A 22677-nucleotide genomic window follows, 5' to 3' on the forward strand; every position below is an offset into this window, starting at 1 on the left:
TGTTGCTCTGCTCTTTCCTGTGGAAAGCTTTCCCCACAGTCCGGACGGCGGGCAGGGTTTCAGTGGCTTGAGCATGCATTCTGCCTTCCAGGATGCAGCAGTTACATGATGCGGCCTCTAGATGGAGATATTTAGTCATTTAGAAGGCATAAGCCAGGGGTGTCCAAACCTTTTCCAAAGGGGGCCCCATTAGAAAATATTAAAACACCCAAGGGCCGACTAATATCTCCTGACAAAATGTACTTTGGTCGGACCATAAAGAAACCACATATTATGCATTGCATTTAAACTATTTTATATCATTTTCATACATAATTAATGTCAACGGACTTTTGTCAGGTGTGTGCTCTGAACAAAACACAAATAACTTGTGCAACAATAAATAGACTTTCTTTGGATCCCTCAGAATGAGACAACAGGGAACAACAAATCCTGACTAATTATACTCTGGGAAAATATAGTTGTTTGACGATGCTGGAGGGCCGTTTATAATACAATTTAGGGATGAAGCTGCGGGCCGTATAAAATGTGTCCTTGGGCTGCATTTGGCCCCCGGGACGCACTTTGTACACCCCTGGCATAAGCCCCTGGTCTAACATGTTTTGGGTTTTTGTCCAAACCTTTCATTAGAGCAGAGGTACAGTACCATAATTTTATGTCATGTATGTAATTATTTCCCCACAAGATATCACGAGGCAAGCCACAGAGAATACCTGTTAACATTATAGGAAAGGATCAAAAATTACTTTTATACTTTGACGTTCAACCACTTAAACCCCAGCATCCCTATTCTGGGGGGAACATTCACCAAAAATAGCCGATCTACAAGCTGACAACGTGTAAACCCAGGTCTCTTCTATTAAAGTGGTTAAACTGAGGTGATATCGATACATTCACATCATCCTCACCTGTAAAGCAAGACTTCTGACTGATTACACTGGACCTCAGTGGAGCTGAAACAAACTACCCATTGTATTGTATTGTATTATATTATTTTCTTTTTTACACAATTTCAGAAGGCTGAAGAAAGACCTGTGGATATAGGCTCAAAGGTTCCTGTGACTGTTGACTGGTCTCCTGAAAAAGTCAAGGTTCGTCTCCCGTCAGAATGGATTCACCACAGCATGACATCATCATCCAGTTCTAAAGAAAAAATCACATAAAGTTTGTGTCGCCAAAGAGACGCATTGATTCGTCCCTTTTTTAAGACATGTGTTCTAGTGTGTTTCTGTTCCTTTTCAGGGGGTTATGTCGCTTCTAGCAAAGAGATCTGGGCCTTCCTCCTCATCAGACACCACAGAGGTCAGTATTTTCTCCCAGTATTTAACATCTGGTGTGATGTATTCAGTATGCGTTACAATCCTCACTGTAAAAATACTTGTCTCTTCGATCCTCAGGTGGATGAAGACGCGCTCTCCGTGATGCGTCTGAGACAGAGGATCAGACCTCCCAGGAAGGTGGTGAAGAAAGGGCCGCTGCAGATGATCGCGCACCACATCAAGCTGGGCCACTACCACAAGCTGCCCGGCGACATCATGGCCATCCCCGGCCTCTACGACCTGTGCGCCAACGAGGTCATGAAGCGCGTGAGGGAGGAGTGCGCCAGGGTGACGCTGGCCTCGTTCGGCTCCGTGCTGCGCCACACCTCTCTGCAGGTAGGGTGGTCAGCCACAAACTCAGTAAAAAAATGTTCAGAATTTGTCATCTCATCTTCCCACAAAATATCAAAGGTCAATAAGCAGGATCGATAAGGTGCTCATTATCAGTTATCCATTAATTAGGCCTAGAATTATTGAATGCTTTAACTATTGAAAAATAGCAGATATACAAGCTCACAGCGCGGCACCGAGTGCCGCGCTGCGAGCTTGTAGATCTGCTATTTTTGAAAAAGTCGTGAAAATGTGTGCAAATCTTTGAATACATGTATTTTTAAAGCGAACGTTTGTAACTCAAATGTTGCTTCTGGGTGGTCCCTGGAACTAAATATTTTGAGATGGGGGTCCGTGGCCAAATACATATCATTTTGGGGGTCCTTCACACTGACATAGTAGTCTCTCAAGAACAGACTAACTGAGCTCCAGTTAAGTGAAAAGGACCTTTTCTTTGACGATGGCTGGCCAGATTGCTGACATAGAAACACAGGTTTTTTCAAAAAGTCTTAGAAGGATTCAAAAGACACTTATAGAATCCGGTCAAAATTCTAATTTTCAACATTTTTCAAAAATAGCAGATCTACAAGTTCGCAGCGCGGCACTCGGTGCCGCGCTGTGAGCTTGTATCACTGCTATTTTTCTATAGTTAAAGCATAAAATAATAATACACAATACTGTGGACCCGTTCTGAATGGGTTAAAGAGAACATTAATGAGCTCCATCCCTCCCTGCAGGCACTGAAGGACTTCCAGTGGGAGGACCTGGTGCAGGAGTGGAGGACCAGCGCGCCCACCTTCCTCAAGTTCCTGCAGAGCGCTGCCTCCGTGTCGCTGGACGGGACCAAGGTAGGGCTGGGGGGATATGTGGCCTGGCGGGCCATCACTCATTCCTCCTTCCCACAGAATGAGGTCTGGACTTCAGCAGATAGCCACCGAGTATGAGAAGTTGTCCCGATCATTTTCTGATCGGGCCCAATCAGTGACTGCGTTTCAACTGCTGTCCGCACAACAAGTGAAAAGCTTCCCCTGATTGGTCCATGTGTAGATGGTGACGTAGCTATGCTTGCTGCAGCATTTTCAAAACAACAATGGCTGCCCTCGATGCAACAAGTGTAACAGTTAACGCTGAAACGATAAAACAAGCAATAAGTGAAGTTATTTCAGTTACAACAATTAAAAAGGAACAGGAGTATGCGCTAGCGGAGTTCATCGGCCAAAAAGATGTGTTTGTTTGCCGTTCTTCCGACTGGCTGAGAGATGTTTTGCTACGCTGATTGGTTAGAGGAGTCTGTCTGTCAAGGCAAGTACTCCCGCCACCTTTTCAAGCTGCCTATAGCCCAAAGTCCAGACTTATATTGTGGGAGGGAACGAGTGAGTGAATGCACAGTATGAGGCTGGCAGACCAGGCTATGAGATATGGGGATAAATATCGTTGAGACCAGGCCTGGAATTTCATGAAGACCATGGCCGTCGTTGCCCCTTAGTTCAGCTTTGTGTGTGCCCCTTAAAAAATGTCATGACCTGAGGCCACAGTGGTCTTAATGCCCCAGCAGCTGACTGTACCACTTTCACCTCTGTCTCAGTCTTGTCAATATGTAGACACCAGTGTCTTTATTGTCATGTAGACACCAGTGTCTTGTTGAGTCCCCATTTTTTAAACCAATCCAGTATCTTTGATTTGTGCAGGGCTGAGCAACTGATTGTAAATACCCATTTATTTATTTCACAGCAGATATTCTACATATTAAAGACAACTTAGTTTTTTTTACAATAAGGGTTCATGTTTTAGATTGTAATTAGAAAAGAAAGAAAGAAAGTAAAGATGAGTGTTAAAATGTTTTCATTTACTGCTTTCTATTGTTTTAGCGATTTTAGTATTTTGATTTCAGTGGGTTGGCTAAATATGTCTTTTTAGACACAATAAGCTGGCAATTTCTTTGTTACTATTTACACCAGCCCCCATAAGTCACATCTGCCCATGAAAGATTGTGGTGCATCTTGTGATGCATCTTGGAAAATGGGCTTATTGTGTCTAAACAAATACATATTTAGCCACTTGCATGCATGCCCCCAACCTGGGGGCATGCATGCAAAACAAAATCGTTAAAATCACTCAAACGATAGAAGTAAATGAAAACATTTTAACACTCATCTTTTCTTTTCTCTAATGACTATCTAAAATATGAGCCCTTGTTGTAAAAAAAACAAAGTTGTCCTTTAAATTCAATTCTTGTTTTATTTCATGGCCTTCCTGCCCTTGCAATTGGACTTTGAGCCCTCAAAAAAGGCCCCCGAAGGCCAAGTGGCCTTGCCCCTAAAATGATGAAATTCCAGGCCTGGTTGAGCCGATACAATGTCTCCACGATATGCCTTTTCAGAGATATCGTCTATATTGTGATACAATGAGGGAGAGCCTTATAAAACAATCCTGTTGAATTGTTAATACAGAGATTCATTGCAGAATTTAATTTAAACATGCATTTAAACATGCATTTTGGTCTAAATCAGTAGTTTTCAAACTTTAAAATGTCAAGGTTTCCCCTTAACTCTGACGGTATAGAAATGAAACCAAATGGACCCGTAAGGTCTGTCAGAGTTACATACTTGTAAGGGTCAATTTAGACCTCCCAAAATGAACCCCACTTTGAGGACCACTTGGCTAAATGGTCTGTTACTCCTTTTTCCTTTTAGTTTTTGTTACCTTATAGGTAGTCGTACTGTAACTTGAACAATAACTAAAAAATAAAACCCAACATGAAAAGGAATCCTGATAAGATTGTGTATCGTGATACAGCTTGGAAAACATATGGTGATATTGTATTTTTCCATATCGCCCACCGCTAGGCCAAGAAGTCCCCGGCTGGAGCCAAGGCCGCCGATACCTCGGAGGCCAAGACCAAGAAGCGCGTGGCGGCCATGGCCGGGGCCCTGGTGCTGCACGCGCGCTCGCGCCACATGCGCGCGCCCATGGTGCGCAACTCGCTGCTGCTGCACGCCGGCGACAAGAAGCGCTGCTTCCAGCGCTTCCGCACGCAGGGCCTGTGCGTGTCCTACAAGCAGACCCTGACCAAGGTCAAGGAGATGGGGGAGACCTACGACAAGGAGGTGCTCCTGTGGAAGGAAGACGCCATCTCGGGAGGGAAACGGGGGGCGGCCGTGGCCGTCGATGGCGAGTCCGCGACGACCGCAGAGAATGCTGAATGTCAGCAGGATCCACAAGATGGAGGCCAGGACATGGCCTCCTCCTCCGCAGGGCAGTCTGAGAACGGAATGGTCCCATGAGCTGCACATCGGACGGGGTCTGTGGTCGATTGAATATTTTATTAAAAGAGTAGTTCACCCCCAGAATGACTTTTTTTCTATTGATTACTCACGCCATGGAGACTTGAGTTCATTAATATTTTTGGGTTTTTGTCGCATTCCTAAGACAGAAAAAGTTAAACAGTAAATTCACCCCCATTGATTCCGGATGGGGACCCGAATGCATTTGGGTCCCCATCCGGAATCAATGGGGGTACATTTATTGTAATAAAATTATTGTCTTAGGAATGTGACAAAAACCCAAAAATATTATTGAACTCAAGTCTCCATGGCGTGAGTAATCAACAGAAAGAAAGTCATTTTGGGAGTGAACTACTCCTTTAACAGTTTGCAAAAGCTACAGAGGTACAGTTATGCCATAATTTGACGAGGATAACACAAACAGTATCAATCATACTGGAACCCTCCCAAGGACCCCTGGGGGTCCCTCGACCCCACTTTGACAAGCACTGTACTATAGGGGCTGGGCTTGAATCGTCATTCTACAGGCTTTTTTTTTTCCCTCCTCCACACGGATACGTGGATATTATTTCTCAAAAAAGAAACATTTACACAATAGGAATATTATATGTTGCATATTAGCTATATAGTGGCTGAATCTGATGCTCACAACCACACAAGTTCATTGTTGTTGAGGGTAATTGCCCTGTAAAAAATAAAACTGTAAATATTAGCCAAAGGAGACCAGTGCATAGCATACCCCTGGCAAGTTGGAAGTCTTTTTGGTTTTAATTAATGGCATTATTTAATTCTTTGGGATTGTGTCATTCTACAGTGTTGTTGACATTACCTAATGTTTGAGTTTTGGGCGATGAGTTATTGGTTAAAGTTTGAAATAGCGTATAAATTCCTGTTATTGAATACAAACAATAAAAGATAAAAAATTATAATTTGGGTGTGTTTTTCTTTTTCCTGCGTGTTTCAATAATCCTGAAGCCAAATTTAGTTTGCCGAAATGTGAACCGGAAGGGATTTGGTTGGAAGGTGATCATATCATATCTATGCATTTGTGGCACATAAGAACAGCTTGTGATATTTTTGTCTTTGTCTTTTGGGATACAGATCTTCCTAATTTCTCCTAATATAAAATAAAAGGCAATGAATAACATAACCTCAGAAAGAGCAGCACATTAAAGACACTATAATCTATACAACCTTAGTTCCAAACAAAGAAGCAAATACAAACTTAGACTTAGATTTAATCAACTAAGACTATAGACTAAAACTGAAACATTTCAGATGACTAAAATGTGACTAAAACTAAATCAAAATGTGCTGTGTCAAAATCAACTCTGATTTCAACATTTCCACAATAAGTTCTGCTGTTGCTCTTACAGCTTGCAATACTCGTATATGGCCAGTAGGTGTCGCAGTGTGCCGCCTTTCAGGTTGATCTTCCCTTCCATTCCAGTGTACCTGGCCTGGCGATGAGCGTCAAGATGCGGTGAAACACCACAACAACCACATCCTGTTGGTGGAGTTCTGTCTTCAAAATAAAAATCACACCTTGTGTGATGTGAACGGTGCTATTTTTGAGTTCATTGTGGGCTCGCAGTCTAGTTACAGTTTGCATTGGAAAAGACATAGATACAAGTTCTATGGCTTGTTTACATTGAGGTCCTTTGTGCTCAATTCATTCACACACGCGCTAACACACACACAAAGTAAAATGATAATACTACTCCCATTTTGGAGTAGTATTAAGCTTTTTTGCTTAATGTGTGGAGACGGGGCAGCATGTGAGATGACCCGGTCTATGGGTGTGACAAGAAGTAAGACCAAGAATCAGTAGACCATATTGTCCGTTCATTTGTGTGTCTGGTGAAAAATGTAATCTAAACCACAAGCCACCATGGTGATGGCTAGTCAGGGGCCCCTGACTGGTAGCCTCGTCCAAGGGCCCCTGGCTGGTAGTCAGGGGCCCGGGGCACTGATTGGCCCCATTGGCCCGGTCTAATCCATGTCTCTCCATGTCAATCAAAACGATGTTGTGTTATATAATCTTTGTTGTATTGGTCCAGTCACACCCATATCTTTTTTGAGCAGTGTAACGTAGGCCTATCTCATCTCACGTGCACAGACATGTATCGATGTAAAACAACCCTCAAGTAAAGTTCACAACTCGACAACGTTTCCAAAGGCTGTCACTCCTGTAGTGCAAGCGACGTGCGTATAAGATAACATGGTTAAAAATGGTGTCCCATCCAAATGTTAAATGACCAATACAACACTGTTTGTTTTACTCTCTTTATTAAAAAAAAAGAAAAGGAAAAAAATAAGGAAATCACACAATAATACAGTCAAGACATTTATTATGAAAACCCAGGGCGGAAACCCCAGTAGTTTGGTGTGGGTGTTGTTCAACTTGACGCTCGCGCTCGCTCCACAGCAGCGTATCGTATCGTATACCTGCTCCGCTCCGCGACATCCCCGCATCCATCCAGCTGCTGCTTGCCTCTGCCTGCCTGCCGTCACACTGCTGCACCGCACCGCACCGCAACGCAACGCAACGCAAAGCACCGCAAGCACCAGGCACGAGACGAAGGAAGGAAGAAAGGAAGAAAGAAGCGGGCTTTTTCAGCAGCAGCAGCTCGTGACCGCACCGCACGTGCAGCTGGTTTTATTAAAGCCCCTCTGAGGAAGAGGAGGAGGAGGAGGAGGAGGACGCTGGTGGTGAACCAGAAAAAAAAGGAGGACAGGTGTCCCGCGAGACCTTCCTTCCTTCCTTGTCTTTCCCTCACGCTGCCCTGCCTGGCCTGGCGGAGAAGAGGAGGACTAATAATAATAATAAAAGGGGGCTCGGTCGGTTCGTCGACCGACGAGTTATAAGGAGGCGTCGAGTGGAGTCGTCGCCCTGCCTGGCCGGTGGGGTGAATGAATGCCACCCTGCCCTGCATGCCGCTAGCAAGCAGCGGCTAACCGAGCCGAACAGGAGAGAAGAGGAGAGGAGAGAGGTGTCAGACGGTTTAAAAACCCTCATCCTCCTCCTCCCGCCCCCGCGCGTGGCATCGTTCGCCTCGAGCGGGGAAGCGTGCGTGGCTCGAGATGATGATGATGATGAGCAGTCTTTGCTAATAATAATAATAATACTACTACTAATAATCGAGCGAGCCGCCAGTCAGTCAGTCACGCGACGACGACGATATATCGATACATCGATGATGAAGATGCACTCCTTCATACCGGTGCTGGGAGGCTGATACCGGGGATAACAACTAGTGACTGTCTGTCCGGTCGGCCTCAGGCTGACTGACTGACGCCCCATGCAGCTGGAGTAAAAAGATAACATGGTCCGCCTCTTTGTCACGGAGCCACGCCTACCTACCTTGTGTCATCGTGCCGACAACACGATGATATCGATATCGTCGATATCGATATACTCGAGTTAGGGGGGGAGGGAGGGGGGGGTGGAAGGAAGGAAGGAAAGACAGACAAGGAAAACGATAAAGGGGAGAGATGGAGTCTTTCTTGCAGATAGCCCCCCATTCCCTGGCCATAGTGCTGTCCAGGGTGGTGGGGGTGGCGGGGGGAGGAGGAGGAGGAGGGGGGGCCGGGGACCACCACCACCACCACGGTGCCGCGGCGGTGTCTGAGAGCGACCAGCTGCCCCGGCACCACACCGGCTACGAGATCTTCGCCGACTTCAAGGCGGAGAACACGCAGCAGCAGCACCACGTGTGGAACGGGCGCATCGCCGAGGCCGTCAAGGAGAGCTTCTTCCTGGGATGGATCGACGAGCACGTGCTGCTGATCCAGGGCAAGGAGGACCACCTGGAGGCGCTGCGCGAGGGATGGATGCGCCGCTCCCTCAACCCGCCAAGAGGCTTCACCATCAAGTACCTGGGTAAGAGTACTTACCCACTCTGATGTCTCTCTGTGTGTTACAGGCCTATGTGTATGTTAAAGGGAAGCTAGGGTTATATGGTATATATGTATATACTTTTTTCAGCAATTATTTCCCTTTATCATTCTCTATATTGTTGTGCTGGGGTGTTTCCTTGCAGAAAGACACATCCCTCTGGCTGTATTTTGGTTCTGTTCCACTGTTTATGTTGACATTCATCCCCTGGAGGGATGTTTTTGTCAGGGGGAGCTGGCCAGAGCTCTTAATTGCTCCCTTTGAACTTCAGAGGGGTTGTGCACTGAGGTAATTGATTGGGCCATAAAAGTGTCAAGTGCTCGTTAGTGATCTCTCTTAGCAATGAAAGCATCAAAGACAACAACCTGTTTGATGCCTGTCATAGAGTGGAGGGGGAGGGGGAATGTGTTTGTATACACACAGACTTACCTAGTTCCCCTTTAACGCCTGGGATGAGAGTCCAGTATCTTAATGACTTGACCAAAGAAAGGGGGGGAGTAGAGTCACTAAACTTTTTGCAGTGGATGACACTTAACAGTTGCCCTACTGCCCGTGGCAAGTAAATAAAATGTTGGGGCAAGTAAAGTTTGCTTTCAGGTTGTGTGACGGGCAAGTGCATTCCTTCATTCAATATTATACTGGCTATTTATGAAGAACTACCTTTTTCCAACTAGCAGTTGCACTCATTCTGGTTTCTCATCACTCTCTTGGTTTTTGTTATTTTTTTCTTCAAGCGCCTATTTACCTATCATAATATAATGGAAAATTCACTATTAGGGCAAGTGGGCATGACCTTTGGGCAAGCAGAACATGACCTGTTTACTTGCCCGACAGGAAAGTGCCTCTGAGGCCTCAGTGTCAACCCCTGAATGTGTATGTAACGCCCAGGGTTCGAACCTGGGTCTCCCGCACGTGAGAGTCCAATGTCTTGACAACTAGCTCAAAGGGAGATCCCTTTGGACCGGGGGAGAGTAGAGTCATTAGACTTTTGAGGCCATCAGGCTGAGGCAGTGAGTCACTCTGCTACGTGTGTGTGCGTCCGTGCGTGCGTGTGGGTGTGCGTGCGTGCGTGCGTGTGTGTATAGTTTCATTCAAGGGTCTTGTGGAAGGGGAGCCAAAAATTTACTGGTTGTCAGCTTGTAGATCTGCCATTTATGGTCCCCACGTGTAACCTAGCATCTTGAAAAACACTATCGCGGGAGCGTTTTTATTACGTTGCGAGTACATCGTGCCCTCCTGTCCTGTGTGCCGAGGGCTGTTAGGGGGAGGGGACGGGGGGCATGAACGAAAGCGTGAACGTAACAGTTTAAGGAAATGAAGGAATGGCTCAGGATTCGTTCTCATGAAGGACACATCACTCCATAGTATGGTCAGTCCATAGTCTGCATTCAGCACAGAGTTGCCAGGAGCATCACAGAACAAGTGAAACCAAGAGCCACTTGTCCTATGGGAAGTACATTATAATGAACTTGTCCGGCAGGATTTATTACTTGTCCCGGACAACAGGACAAGCCTTAATGTCATCCCCTGTGGGGTTTGCCTATGGAAACACGCTAGATTAGTGTTGTGGCGTTTACCTGTAGAAACACAGAAAAAGGGAAACCCCTCCATCCACACTACTCCAATGGCAGATGACTGAATGAGGGCAAGGAATGATGGGTAAACATGTATTTATTGTTATTAAACACAGGACAAAGCTGCATACTATGCCTTTAAGTCAGGGGTCTTCAACGATTTCAGGCCAAGGACCCCTTAGTCGAGAGAGAGAGATGAAGCAAGGACCCCCACAACAGATACCATATAGTTTCCTTGTTTTTGTCAGTGTATTGTCAGCGTATTTTGGATTTGTGTTTTCAGATATTTAACCACTTGAACCGTCAATTAATGAATTTGACCTTTCACTCTGTACTTAGTCTGCACTTTTTCCCCTCTAGTCTACACCAAACCTCTTTGCCGAAAATAGCCGATCTACAAGCTCACAACGCCTCGCAGCTGTGAGCTTGTAGATCTGCTATGTTCGGCTAATGTTCTCAGAATATAGCCAAGTGGTTAATATAAAAAAGGAGAAAAAAGTTTCTATCACACTCAGATTTGGTGGCCCCCTTGTCGTAACTCTGGCCCCTGTTGAATACCCTGGCTTTAAGTTGTCTGTCGACGTGTTGCACAGGATGCAAAGTTGTTAAGCTCCAATGTAGAGTTGTTCCTACGACGGGACATTAAGTGATATTAAACTCTCCTCACTCAACACCAAGGGCTGGCCGGGGAGCCATGCTCTGGCTGGGATGCAATCATTCAAGGGAGATGCTTCCATCCACACAGAACAGTGTAACTGCTGCCTGCTTACAAGCTGTTACAGAGGGTATGTGCATGCATAAAGTCAATGGGAAATCCAGTGAATGGCAAAGTGAGTTTAACGTAGTTTAATGCAATCAGGTAGGACATTTCTGTTTGGATGTATGGGCTGTCAAGACCAGAAAGTATTTGTTTTTGCCACTCACAGTGACAAGGTTCCTTTTACAAGGTATTCTACATTTTGGTGTGCGTTTTATGTAGCGATGGGCAATATAATCAATATTGTAATATATTGCATTATTTTATTTCCTACTCTGTTCCCATGCATAGAAACCAATGGTAGGGGTCCGGTCCTGACACTCCTCTAGATCAGGGGTTCCGAGGCACCCCTAGATTATTTTCATAATTTTCACTCCCAGCACTTTATATTCATGCCATATTGTAATATTACATTTAGCACAACAGTATGATCCAACTATTTTTTAAATCAAAATCGTATTTTGTTGTTATTCATTATTATAAGATGATGACAACATCTGAAAGAATTTTAATTTAATTGAGTAAATCAGAATTGCGTTGTACATTCAAATTACCGGTAATTCACCTACGTAATAAGGGGAAACATATGGGCATTTTTTGCCATTATTCTCCCAGAGATTATGTAGCAAGGAAAATGCTGAGATAATAGACATTTTGGTTAGAACTGAAAATAACTTTGTACTTCAAGTTTAAAATGATATAACATAATTTTTTTAAGTGTCCAAATACATTTTAACTATTATCAAATTATCTCGCGGCACCCCTGGACTGCTGTCACGGCACCCCAGGGTGCCTCGTCACCCACTTTGAAAACCCCTGCTTTAGATGGCACTGTACTATAGCTAGTTTGCCTCCTTCCTGCGATTCATTTCAATATAGTTGCAATAGGCTACAGTATATATATTCGCAATTTCTTTTGCAATATGTCGCATTGCAATATATCGTGATACAATCGTATCGTGACCAAAGTATTGTGATATGCATCGTATTGTTGTGAGGTTCTTTCCAATCGCTAGTTTTATGTTTTATTGTCTCCACCAGCCGAAAGGCATGGGGAGACTATGTTTTGCACCCTGTCTGTCCGTCCGTCCATGTGTGTGTGTGTCCGTGTGTCCTCTCCTTCTGTCTGTGTACAGCTAATCTCCGGCGCCGTTGCCATGATGGCAGCGAAACTGGACACGTACCCTCCCTGGGTACCAGAGCCAAAACTCTGTCCCAAATCTTTCACATTGGCCTGTTATAGCGCCACCAGGAGGCGAATTAGTGCAAAACATATTTTTGGATAGTACCGCTACACATATTGTCCAAAAATCACGCGAATCGATACACAGTATCTCTGATAGTCATTAAACAAATTGGGGGTTGAGTTGACCAGAGGGGTTTTGCTACAGGAAGGGTGTTGGGGTCGCTGTGTAGATGTAATGTCCTGTGTTCTGGTGAATTGGGGAGTTTGATACCAAGATCCAGGAGGATAAATATCAGTCCATGAGTCCAGCAGAAGATGTGGTCCAAATCCAGGAGACTCCTGCTGGATCCAGGAGGGCTGGCAGCCCTGGATTTAGTCCACTTAAATCTTATGGTATTTATTCGACTAAAAAGAAAAACAGATGAGTAAAACTAAATGTAATTGTATTAAAAAGACCATTTTCCACTGTGAGGCAGAACCTGAACAATGTTTTCTTTGGTTCTGGTTTTGTTTCCATAGTGCAGAGCCCGGTTTCAGACGAGGTTCCGGGAACCTCTTTTGAATACATCTTTTTAATAAGTGAACATTTGTTACTCAAATATTTGCTTCTGGGTGGTCCCTGGAACGACATATTTTGAGATGGGGGGTCCGCGGCTAAATTTTGGGGGTCCTTGACATGAAGAGGTTTGAGCATGGCTGACATAGAAACATGCATTTTCAACAAAAAAATACGTATTGAATTGGGTCAAAATATTTTTGAAGTTTTTCTTTCTCCCAAATAGCAGATCTACAAGCTCGCAGCGCCGCGCTGTGAACTAAAAAAATCAATCGTGGTCCATGCACGTGAAGCTCAGATTGATAAGATGTGTGTGTAGAAGCAGCAGGACTTGTTTCAACACAGCCGTAACTAGATGCTCTAACACTAAATACCATAACTAGCTGGTTGGAGCCTCTCTATCCCCATAATGGAACACTTCCTTCATAGCCTGCAGTGTGTGTGTGTGTGTGTGTGTGTGTGTGTGTGTGTGTGTGTGTGTGTGTGTGTGTGTGTGTGTGTGTGTGTGTGTGTGTGTGTGTGTGTGTGTGTGTGTGTGTGTGTGTGTGTGCGTGTGTGTGTGTGTGTGTTGGGAAGGAGAATAAGACCTTTATTCAGGCATTCCTGCCTTTCTTCTCTTTAATCAGAGCAGAAAACGCACGCACGCACGCACACACACACACACACACACACACACACACGCTCACACGCGCTCACAGACACACACCCAGTGTTTAATATGAGGCAGACTTGAGTACTGCGTTCTGTCTGTCTGTCTGTCTGTCTGTCTGTCTGTCTGTCTGTCTGTCTGTCTGTCTGTGACCATGAATCTGTCCTGTGCCACTAAGAACACCTATATTGGTGGGGATACTGGTCAGCTGGGCACTGGGCACCTAAGTGGGCACCTCAGTGGGCACCTCAGTGGGCACCTCAGTGGGCACCTCAGACATCTGGCCTCCTCGGTGTAACATGGGATATTCTGTCCAAAATGTCAAACAAATTAAAGAGGTGGTGCCATTTTTCTGTTGTGTACCGGTATGTGTCTATGGAGTTACTCAGTACTCTAACACAGTGTTTCTCAAAAGGGGATACGTGTACCCCTAGGGGTACGCGCAGGTACTGCAGGGGGTACTTGATAAAAACTAGAAAAAAGAGAATATGTATATGTTACTGTTATGGTTAATGGCAAAGTGTGTGAACTAGAGGATGACATTTTGATGAATTTTCACTCCTGTCCCGTCCCACTCCCGCAGAAAAAATCCTGTCCCATCCCAATCCTGGGCTAGAGTGGGGGAAAAAATCCCATCCTGTCCCACTCCTGTAAAATGACTCCTGGTCCCATCCCGCTCCTGGTCAAAATCACTCCCGTTCACATCCCGCTCCCGAAAGAAATATAAAAAAATAAAATCGCGCAGATGTTTTTCTATTTTGATCCATATTACATTTGATATCATGTTTATTATTATATAATGTATAATCTTATAATGTTCGCAGTTCAAAGACCTCACTTTCCTGTGCAATTTATTTCTGCGATTTGATGAACTGGTCTGGGATGATTCCCGCTCCTGCCCACTCCTGTTGATTTTCAATCCTGTCCCGTCCCGATCCTGGCATTAATACAAATTTGACTCCTGTCCCACGGGAATCCCGCGGGACCCACGGGACCCAGGGGAACGGGAATAAAATGTCATCCTCTAGTGTGAACCTGCTCATCTGTACATTTCTAAACCAAATTACATCAATTAGCCTACTTGACAAGAAGTAACTGTTATAGAATAGAAAGCAATGTTTATTTGCCATTATGCTATTTTATTTTAAATGTATTGGCATTGGAACTGGACTTTTGGTGTCAATTTTACTGTAGTCAGGAGAAGGGGGTACTTTGCTTCGGAAATCAGTGTAAGGGGGTACTGCAACCAAAAAAGATTGAGAACCACTGCTCTAACAGACCCCCCCAGGTGTGGTGTTATAATATGTCAAATATGTCTTCCCTGTATATTTCTGGTTACTTCCTGAAAACCTCTGAGTCCAAGGTTCCAGTTGAAATACACAGATATAATGACATCATAAATTCATCCCCTCCCCTTTTACACTCACCCAACACTGTGGGTGTGGCTAACTTCAGCTGGGTCACCACCCACCTGACAATCAGGCATACAACATGGGATCAGTGCCGGTTCTAGGATTCAGGTGGCCCTATGCAAGATTATTTTAGGTGGCCCCCCCATTGACGTCAGCGGGGGACCGCCTAAAATAATCTGCAGCACCAGATCGAAATTTTCTTTTTGGAGGCATATTGACTTGCTCATGAACCAAGTACAGGCTTAGAGTGAAGTTGGGGATAAGGAGGAAGGGGGAGGGCATATTAAAATAATAACGCTAGTTTTTGGATAGAGGATACATGACATAATGTAATAATATGGCCCTAAGCGACTGCTTATATTGCTTATGCGAAGAACCGGCCCTGCATGGGATGCCTAACAACGTGCAGCGTTGTCCCGGTGTGATTGTCAGTAACAACAGAGTGACAGTGGAAGTGGTGATCCTCATCCTGGCATGTTGGAACCTGGGAGCCTGGGGGCTTCAGGGGAGAGCTTCCTGGCAACACCGTGCAGCACAGCGCGGGGCATTCATATCTCTATTCATCCTGAATGATCGCTGTTCATTTCGTCGACTAAAACTATGATGAAAATTGTAATATGCATCGACTACCTTTTTGCACTGACGACAACTAAATAAACTGGTGATGCCAGGTTTGTTGAGAAGAGTAGAACTAAAGTCATTTTATGTTTGGTTGCGCTCGTGTGTTGCATTCTGAAAATAGCAGATCTACGTACAAGCTCACAACGCGAGCTTGACGCGTTGTGAGCTTGTAGATCGGCTACTGTCAGCACGCAACTTAGGGTAATAGCATGCATTGCATCAAAGGTCCGCCAAATATATATTTTTGTTAACAAAAACTAGGCTAAAACTAAAACCTTTCAGATGACTGAAATGTGAAAATATTTGTATTCATTCTATTGAAGAGATTCTAGCTGCCTACTGTATAGGGCTGTCACGATATGACATTTTACATGACGATTAATTGTCACTCAAATAATTGGCGATTAACGATTTAATTGTGTTTTTGTCGTTGATAATTACATTTCTGTTTTGGCTTTTAGGCTTTGAAGTTGTACATGGTAGATATGACGCATAACCTATATACAAAGAAATTACTGACATATTTGACAACTTACTACTTAAAAAATAACTTTGATAGTGGAAATAGCCGATCTACAAGCTCACAACGCGTCGCATAGATCTGCTATTTCCAAAATTTTTGACCTTTTTTTTTTTTAAATATATGAAAACTTTTCAACATGGAAACAATTATGACGATTATGAAAAATAATCACGATTAGACGATTATGTAATAATTGTGACAGCCCTACTACTGTATGTTACTGTACATTAGGGGGAGGCAACCTTAGACTCGGTGCCAACATTGGCACAGGGCAGGGTGTGAGGGTGATCACTGGCACACTGGCACCGATACAATATGTGTCTAGGGATGGGATGATATGAACATTTCATATCACGATTATTGTGACCGCGTTGTCAGCTTGTAGATCGGCTATTTTTTGGCAAAGGGATTTGGTAGAGAGTGAAAAAAATACTGTATCAAGTACGTATTTTATAAGTACGTTTTACCAATAGAGGGGTTTAAGTGGTACCGGATATGCGGCTCAGCAAATAAAAGGTGAATTGATCCCAGTGCATGACGGAGGACGATATCATGATAAATGAGTGTTTTTTATCACGATAAACGATAATATCGCGCTTCATCCATCCCTAGTTGTTATGTATCTTGAAGGTCCATGGTACTGTTATGTACAGTATGTTGTTATGTATCTTTAAGGACCATGGTACTGCTATGTACAGTATGTTGTTATGTATCTTTAAGGACCATGGTACTGCTATGTACAGTATGTTGTTATGCATCTTTAAGGACCATGGTACTGCTATGTACAGTATGTTGTTATGTATCTTTAAGGACCATGGTACTGCTATGTACAGTATGTTGTTATGTATCTTTAAGGACCATGGTACTGCTATGTGCAGTATGTTGTTATGTATCTTTAAGGACCATGGTACTGCTATGTACAGTATGTTGTTATGTATCTTTAAGGACCATGGTACTGCTATGTACAGTATGTTGTTATGCATCTTTAAGGACCATGGTACTGCTATGTACAGTATGTTGTTATGCATCTTTAAGGACCATGGTACTGCTATGTACAGTATGTTGTTATGCATCTTTAAGGACCATGGTACTGCTATGTACAGTATGTTGTTATGTATCTTTAAGGACCATGGTACTGCTATGTACAGTATGTTGTTATGCATCTTTAAGGACCATGGTACTGCTATGTACAGTATGTTGTTATGTATCTTTAAGGACCATGGTACTGCTATGTACAGTATGTTGTTATGTATCTTTAAGGACCATGGTACTGCTATGTACAGTATGTTGTTATGTATCTTTAAGGACCATGGTACTGCTATGTACAGTATGTTGTTATGTATCTTTAAGGACCATGGTACTGCTATGTGCAGTATGTTGTTATGCATCTTTAAGGACCATGGTACTGCTATGTACAGTATGTTGTTATGTATCTTTAAGGACCATGGTACTGCTATGTACAGTATGTTGTTATGTATCTTTAAGGACCATGGTACTGCTATGTACAGTATGTTGTTATGTATCTTTAAGGACCATGGTACTGCTATGTACAGTATGTTGTTATGTATCTTGAAGAACCATGGTACTGCTATGTACAGTATGTTGTTATGTATCTTTAAGGACCATGGTACTGCTATGTACAGTATGTTGTTATGTATCTTGAAGGACCATGGTACTGCTATGTACAGTATGTTGTTGTGTATCTTTAAGGACCATGGTACTGCTATGTACAGTATGTTGTTATGTATCTTTAAGGACCATGGTACTGCTATGTACATTATGTTGTTATGTATCTTTAAGGACCATGGTACTGCTATGTACAGTATGTTGTTATGTATCTTTAAGGACCATGGTACTGCTATGTACAGTATGTTGTTATGTATCTTTAAGGACCATGGTACTGCTATGTGCAGTATGTTGTTATGTATCTTTAAGGACCATGGTATGTTGTTGTCATGCATAGTTTCCTAGGAGAGGTCATGACCTTCAGAGAGGCCTGCTTGGTTTAGCCTTACAGCACTGGTTCTCAACATAAGGTTCTGGGACCACCGGGGGTCCAAGTGGGGTCTGTGGCCTGGGATGTGGTGCTGCTCACTTGGAGACGTTAAGATCACCAATGTAACCCTGTTGTTCAGCCCCCTTAACACTTTGAGTGCCATCATTTTGCCAGAACTAATGTAGATTACTCGCCAAGCTTTTTTTTTTGTATTTACCAGATTTTCGGGACCTCCGTGCACGTAGCGTGTGTGCCTGTTGTGTGCACCTCCGGGGTTCCGGTTCTTGGCCACCGAAAGTTTCGTGTGTAAGTTACGGTCCATAGAAAACAGGTTGTTTTGACCAAATGTGCAATATGGGAAAAGAAGGCGAGATGTATGCATGTTTTTCTGCAGCCAGGATGAATACAATTTACTGACAGCTCTGCTGCACAGGTGAGCTGTGAGAGGTCAGGACCTCCCTAGTCTTTGTGCAGCTCAGGTGAGCTCCAGAACGAGTTAGGAATGTCTTTTGAGGCGCTATTAGTCAGCAGAGATCAAGTTCCAACGACTATCTGGTTACTGCATACCACCTCCTCACGTCTGTCAGCACCTCTCACATTCATCTCTGTGTGTTTATGACGAGCCTTCCTCGCACGGAACGGAGGCTCGGCAGGAAACGTTGAAATCTGTTGGGACGGCCGGTGTGTGTACTGTATATCTGCAGATGTAGGACATAACAGTCAATCCAAAGTAACCACACCACTTGCTGTGGAAAGAACTGGAAAGTACTTAGACTGTGGAATGAAAATGAAATATAAAATATCGTCGTTGTCGAGTGGAAACCTTGTATATCCAAAACCGTTCGTTTTGTATTTATCATTTTAAAAATGATTTAAACCAGTGAAAACAGACGATCTACAAGCACACAACGCCTCGCGGGCGTTGTGTGCTTGTAGATCAGCTAACTTCATTTATAGTCTTGTGAGACAGTCTTGTATGATGAAGCAGGGCTTTACTTTGCGAAAGAACAAACATTTGAAACTTGGAGATACGTGGTTTCCAGACCACCCGACAATAACGATATTGTACTTTTACTCCACTGCAATTCGTTACTCTGTTTGTTTGTTCATTTGCAAAAATAATAAAATAAATTGTGCTGTAAAAATATTGACCTTGGCATCTACTCTGAGGCCAGCATTCAGTGTGAAAATAGCAGATTACAGCTTGTCATGTTGCAGCGCATTGTGAGCTTGCAGATCCGTCGAGATACTGAATAGAGGCAAAACATGTGCAGACCTAGTATAGAGCCCTGGGGAACTCCATACTAGGCCAAGACCTCAAAAGACCTCCGCTATACGGGTCTACAGTTATAGATATAGATATAGGGTTGAACTGTTGTTGGGCTTACACTGTTTAAAATCCTTCTCCCACTCTCTCTGTTGTTGGAACTTTCTCTTCTCTCTCTCTCTCACTCTCATGTGCACACGTGCACACGCACGCGCACACACACACACACACACACACACACACACACACACACACACACACACACACACACACACACACACACAGCGAGTGAGTCCCATGTAGACAGACAGATAAACTGCACACTGAGTCTGACACATTGGAGACAACGATTACTACACCTCCTCCACACACACACACACACACACACACACACACACACACACACACACACACACACACACACACACACACACACACACTGCACGTGTGTGTCTAGTAAACCTCTCCTCCTCTGTTGAGCTGCCAACTGGCCTGTGCCGCCAGGCATGGAGTTTCCTGGCCTCTTTGTCTGTCTGTCTGTCTCTCTGCCTCTGCATGTCTGTCTGTCTCTCCGCCTGCCTCTCTTGTCTGTCTGTCTGTCTGTCTGTCTGTCTGTCTGTCTGTCTGGCTGTGTCCTATTCAAGTCAAGTCATTTCTATTCAGGTTAGTTCAGGGTTAGGCTTGTGTTTTGTTACCAATGCAAACATCCAACAGCTGCCACAACAACTAACCACTATGTCCGCCCCCCCCCCCCCCCCCCCCCCCCCCCCCCACATGCATGGCCCAGGGGTAGAGTTGCCGTCTTAGAACACGGAGGGTTCCCGAAAGGTTCCCAATTCGATCCCGGGCTCTCCCAGGGTTAGTGTGGAAGAGTCCTTGAGCAAGACTCTGAACCCCTAGTTGCTCCCGATGAGCAGGTTGGTGCCTTCCTTGCATGGTTTCCTCTGCCATCGGTGTATGAATGTGTGTGTGAATGGGTGAATGTAATGAATGTGTGTGTGAATGGGTGAATATAATGCACAATCTATGTAAAACGCCTTGGATAAAGGCGCTAGCCTATATACAGTAAATGCACCATTTACCATTTACCATGTGCACAAACCCTGACCTCTAACTCTAAACCTAAACCCGACTTTAATCTGTTTTTAATTCCAAGGAAATATGTTAACTAGCTTTTTTTATTTTATTTTTCATTGTGGGGTCTGGCATTTTGAAAGAAGGCTGTTTTTATTTTATTTTATTTTATATGAAAATAATAGTAATACCTGTACACACACGCACGCACGCACGCACGCACGCACACACACACACACACACACACACACACACACACACACACACACAGCAAGCTGTAAGAAGCAGGGTTAAAGTACCAGTGTGTGTCATTGGGATCATGGGCGACAGATTAACTCTATGCTGCCACCTTCTGGGCAGATGCTGTCATGTCTTCTTGAAGTACAGCTAGTGAGGCAGCTCCTCTGAGCCCACCTGAGAAGCTAAGCTACACGTCCCAGGTTCCATTCTAACACCCGGCAATGTGTCCATGTGGCCCTGAGCGAGACACTTAACCCCTAAATGTCGTGTATCATCGTCATAATGATTTAATGTCCAACTCGGTGTCGTGCAGCCATGCCCTCGTCTCTGGTCGTACTTGTAAGTCAGTGGTTCTCAACCTTTTCAGGTTCAGCCACTCTATGAGCACTAAGAGTTGAGGCATTACATTTTGTATAACACGGTTCTATTGTGAAAATAGCAGATCTACATGCTCACCCCAACGCCTCGCAATGTGAGCTATTTTCACAATTTTGCCTCTAATATTTGTTAATTTGGCCAATGCTTAATTTACCATTTTAAATTGTCACTTTAGAAATGTGCAGATACCCTCTATACACTTAAACCTATGTTGAATTGTTCACTGTTGTGTGAGAAAACAATGTTGCACATTACCTTAATCATCTGGGGACCCCCCTAAAATCAGTTCTCAACCCCTTGGTGTTGTAAAGCTATTGAGATATTTGGCATAAATATCGAGGTACATATGTGCATATCAGCCCCACAATAAAGTAAAACCACGAGTGTTAAAATGAACGTACCTACCACGATTTACTTTCCGTGAAGTAGGCATCACCTTTGGGCAAGTAGAATATGACGGGCTGCTGAGGCCTTAGTGTCAACCCCTGCGTCCACCTCTGAATATCATATACAAGCTCATGACACGCTGTGAGCTTGTAGATCGGCTGTTTTCAGCTAGCCAGTGTATATAGGGTTCAGGTGTAAAACTGTCTTGGAAACGCAGACAGAGACATGAGCGATACATTGTTGCTGCTGAGGTCCCAGTGAACACACAAAGATCCCCAGGGTTCATTTAGCTCTGAGAGTGTACAAAACCTAACCAAATGGACCCTCAGTATCCACTCCCAGTTCAAATCCACACTGAGGCTTTTACTGTGTGGGGATGATTGGGTTTATTAGATTATATGCTTTCGTTTTAAGTTTAGCTCAAATTATAGGAGAACGAGACGATTTAACTTCTGACAGTTGAACCAGTGTTTAGAGATTCAGTCTTAAGCCTCCTGAACCCTCACAGACTCATCCAGACCCTAAACGGTAAACGGTGCATTTATACAGCGCCTTTATTCCAAAGCGCTTTACAGAGATTGTGCATTACATTCAAACACACACACACACACACACACACACACACACACACACACACACACACACATTCATACCGATGGTGGAGGAAACCATGCAAGGCACCAACCTGCTCACCGGGAGCAACTAGGGGTTCAGAGTCTTGCTCAAGGACTCTTCAACACTAACTCTGGGGGAGCCTGGGATCGAACTGGGAACCCTACTAACTAACCCCTCTAAGACGGCAACTCTACCCCTGAGCCACTACTGTCTGACCCCATCATTGGGAGCCTGTCAGATAATCATCACAGACGGGTCGGGTCGGGAGACAGACGTGATGTTTTTGGCCCATTTTTGTGTCTGTTTGTCTGCGCACAGCCAATTTTCTAATCGCAATTATTTTGTCACAATTGTTTACATGTTGACAAATTTTCATATATTTTCAAATATTTAAAAAAATAATAGAAATAGCAGATCTACAAGCTCACAACGCATCACGATTGTGAGCTCGTAGATCGGCTATTTTCACCATCAATTTCCTTTTTAAAGTATAAAGTTGTCAAATATGTCATTCATTTCTTTTTATATTTAGGTTATGTGTCATATCTGCCATGTGCAACTTCAAAGCCTAAAAGCCAAACAGAAATGTAAATTGTCAACGACAAAAACAC

At 44.0% G+C, this 22677-nt stretch overlaps 2 protein-coding genes across 2 annotated transcripts in view; both read left to right on the plus strand.

The window, feature by feature from the left end:
- Positions 1 to 1567: 1567 nt before the first annotated feature.
- LOC308302235 (uncharacterized protein) lies at positions 1568 to 7569 on the plus strand (the record flags this gene model as incomplete). The annotated part of the gene is made up of 5 exons (XM_080746493.1): positions 1568 to 1655; positions 2387 to 2497; positions 4496 to 4924; positions 6384 to 6442; positions 7362 to 7569. The coding sequence occupies exons 1-5, from the start codon at positions 1578 to 1580 to the stop codon at positions 7567 to 7569; spliced, it is 885 nt and encodes a 294-aa protein (XP_080602619.1). The 5' UTR covers positions 1568 to 1577.
- An 859-nt stretch (positions 7570 to 8428) lies between these two features.
- The window catches only part of LOC308302159 (storkhead-box protein 2-like), a gene marked incomplete at its 5' end in the record, with an annotated part of 96285 nt that continues 82036 nt past the window's right edge, over positions 8429 to 22677 (plus strand). The window contains one exon of the mRNA XM_080746382.1: positions 8429 to 8816. Within this exon, the coding sequence (XP_080602508.1) occupies positions 8429 to 8816 (388 nt within the window). The remainder of the gene's footprint in view (positions 8817 to 22677) is intronic.

This window comes from Nannobrachium achirus (assembly GCF_963921795.1).
Source record: "Nannobrachium achirus genome assembly, chromosome: 17".
In the NCBI taxonomy this organism is placed as follows: domain Eukaryota; kingdom Metazoa; phylum Chordata; class Actinopteri; order Myctophiformes; family Myctophidae; genus Nannobrachium; species Nannobrachium achirus.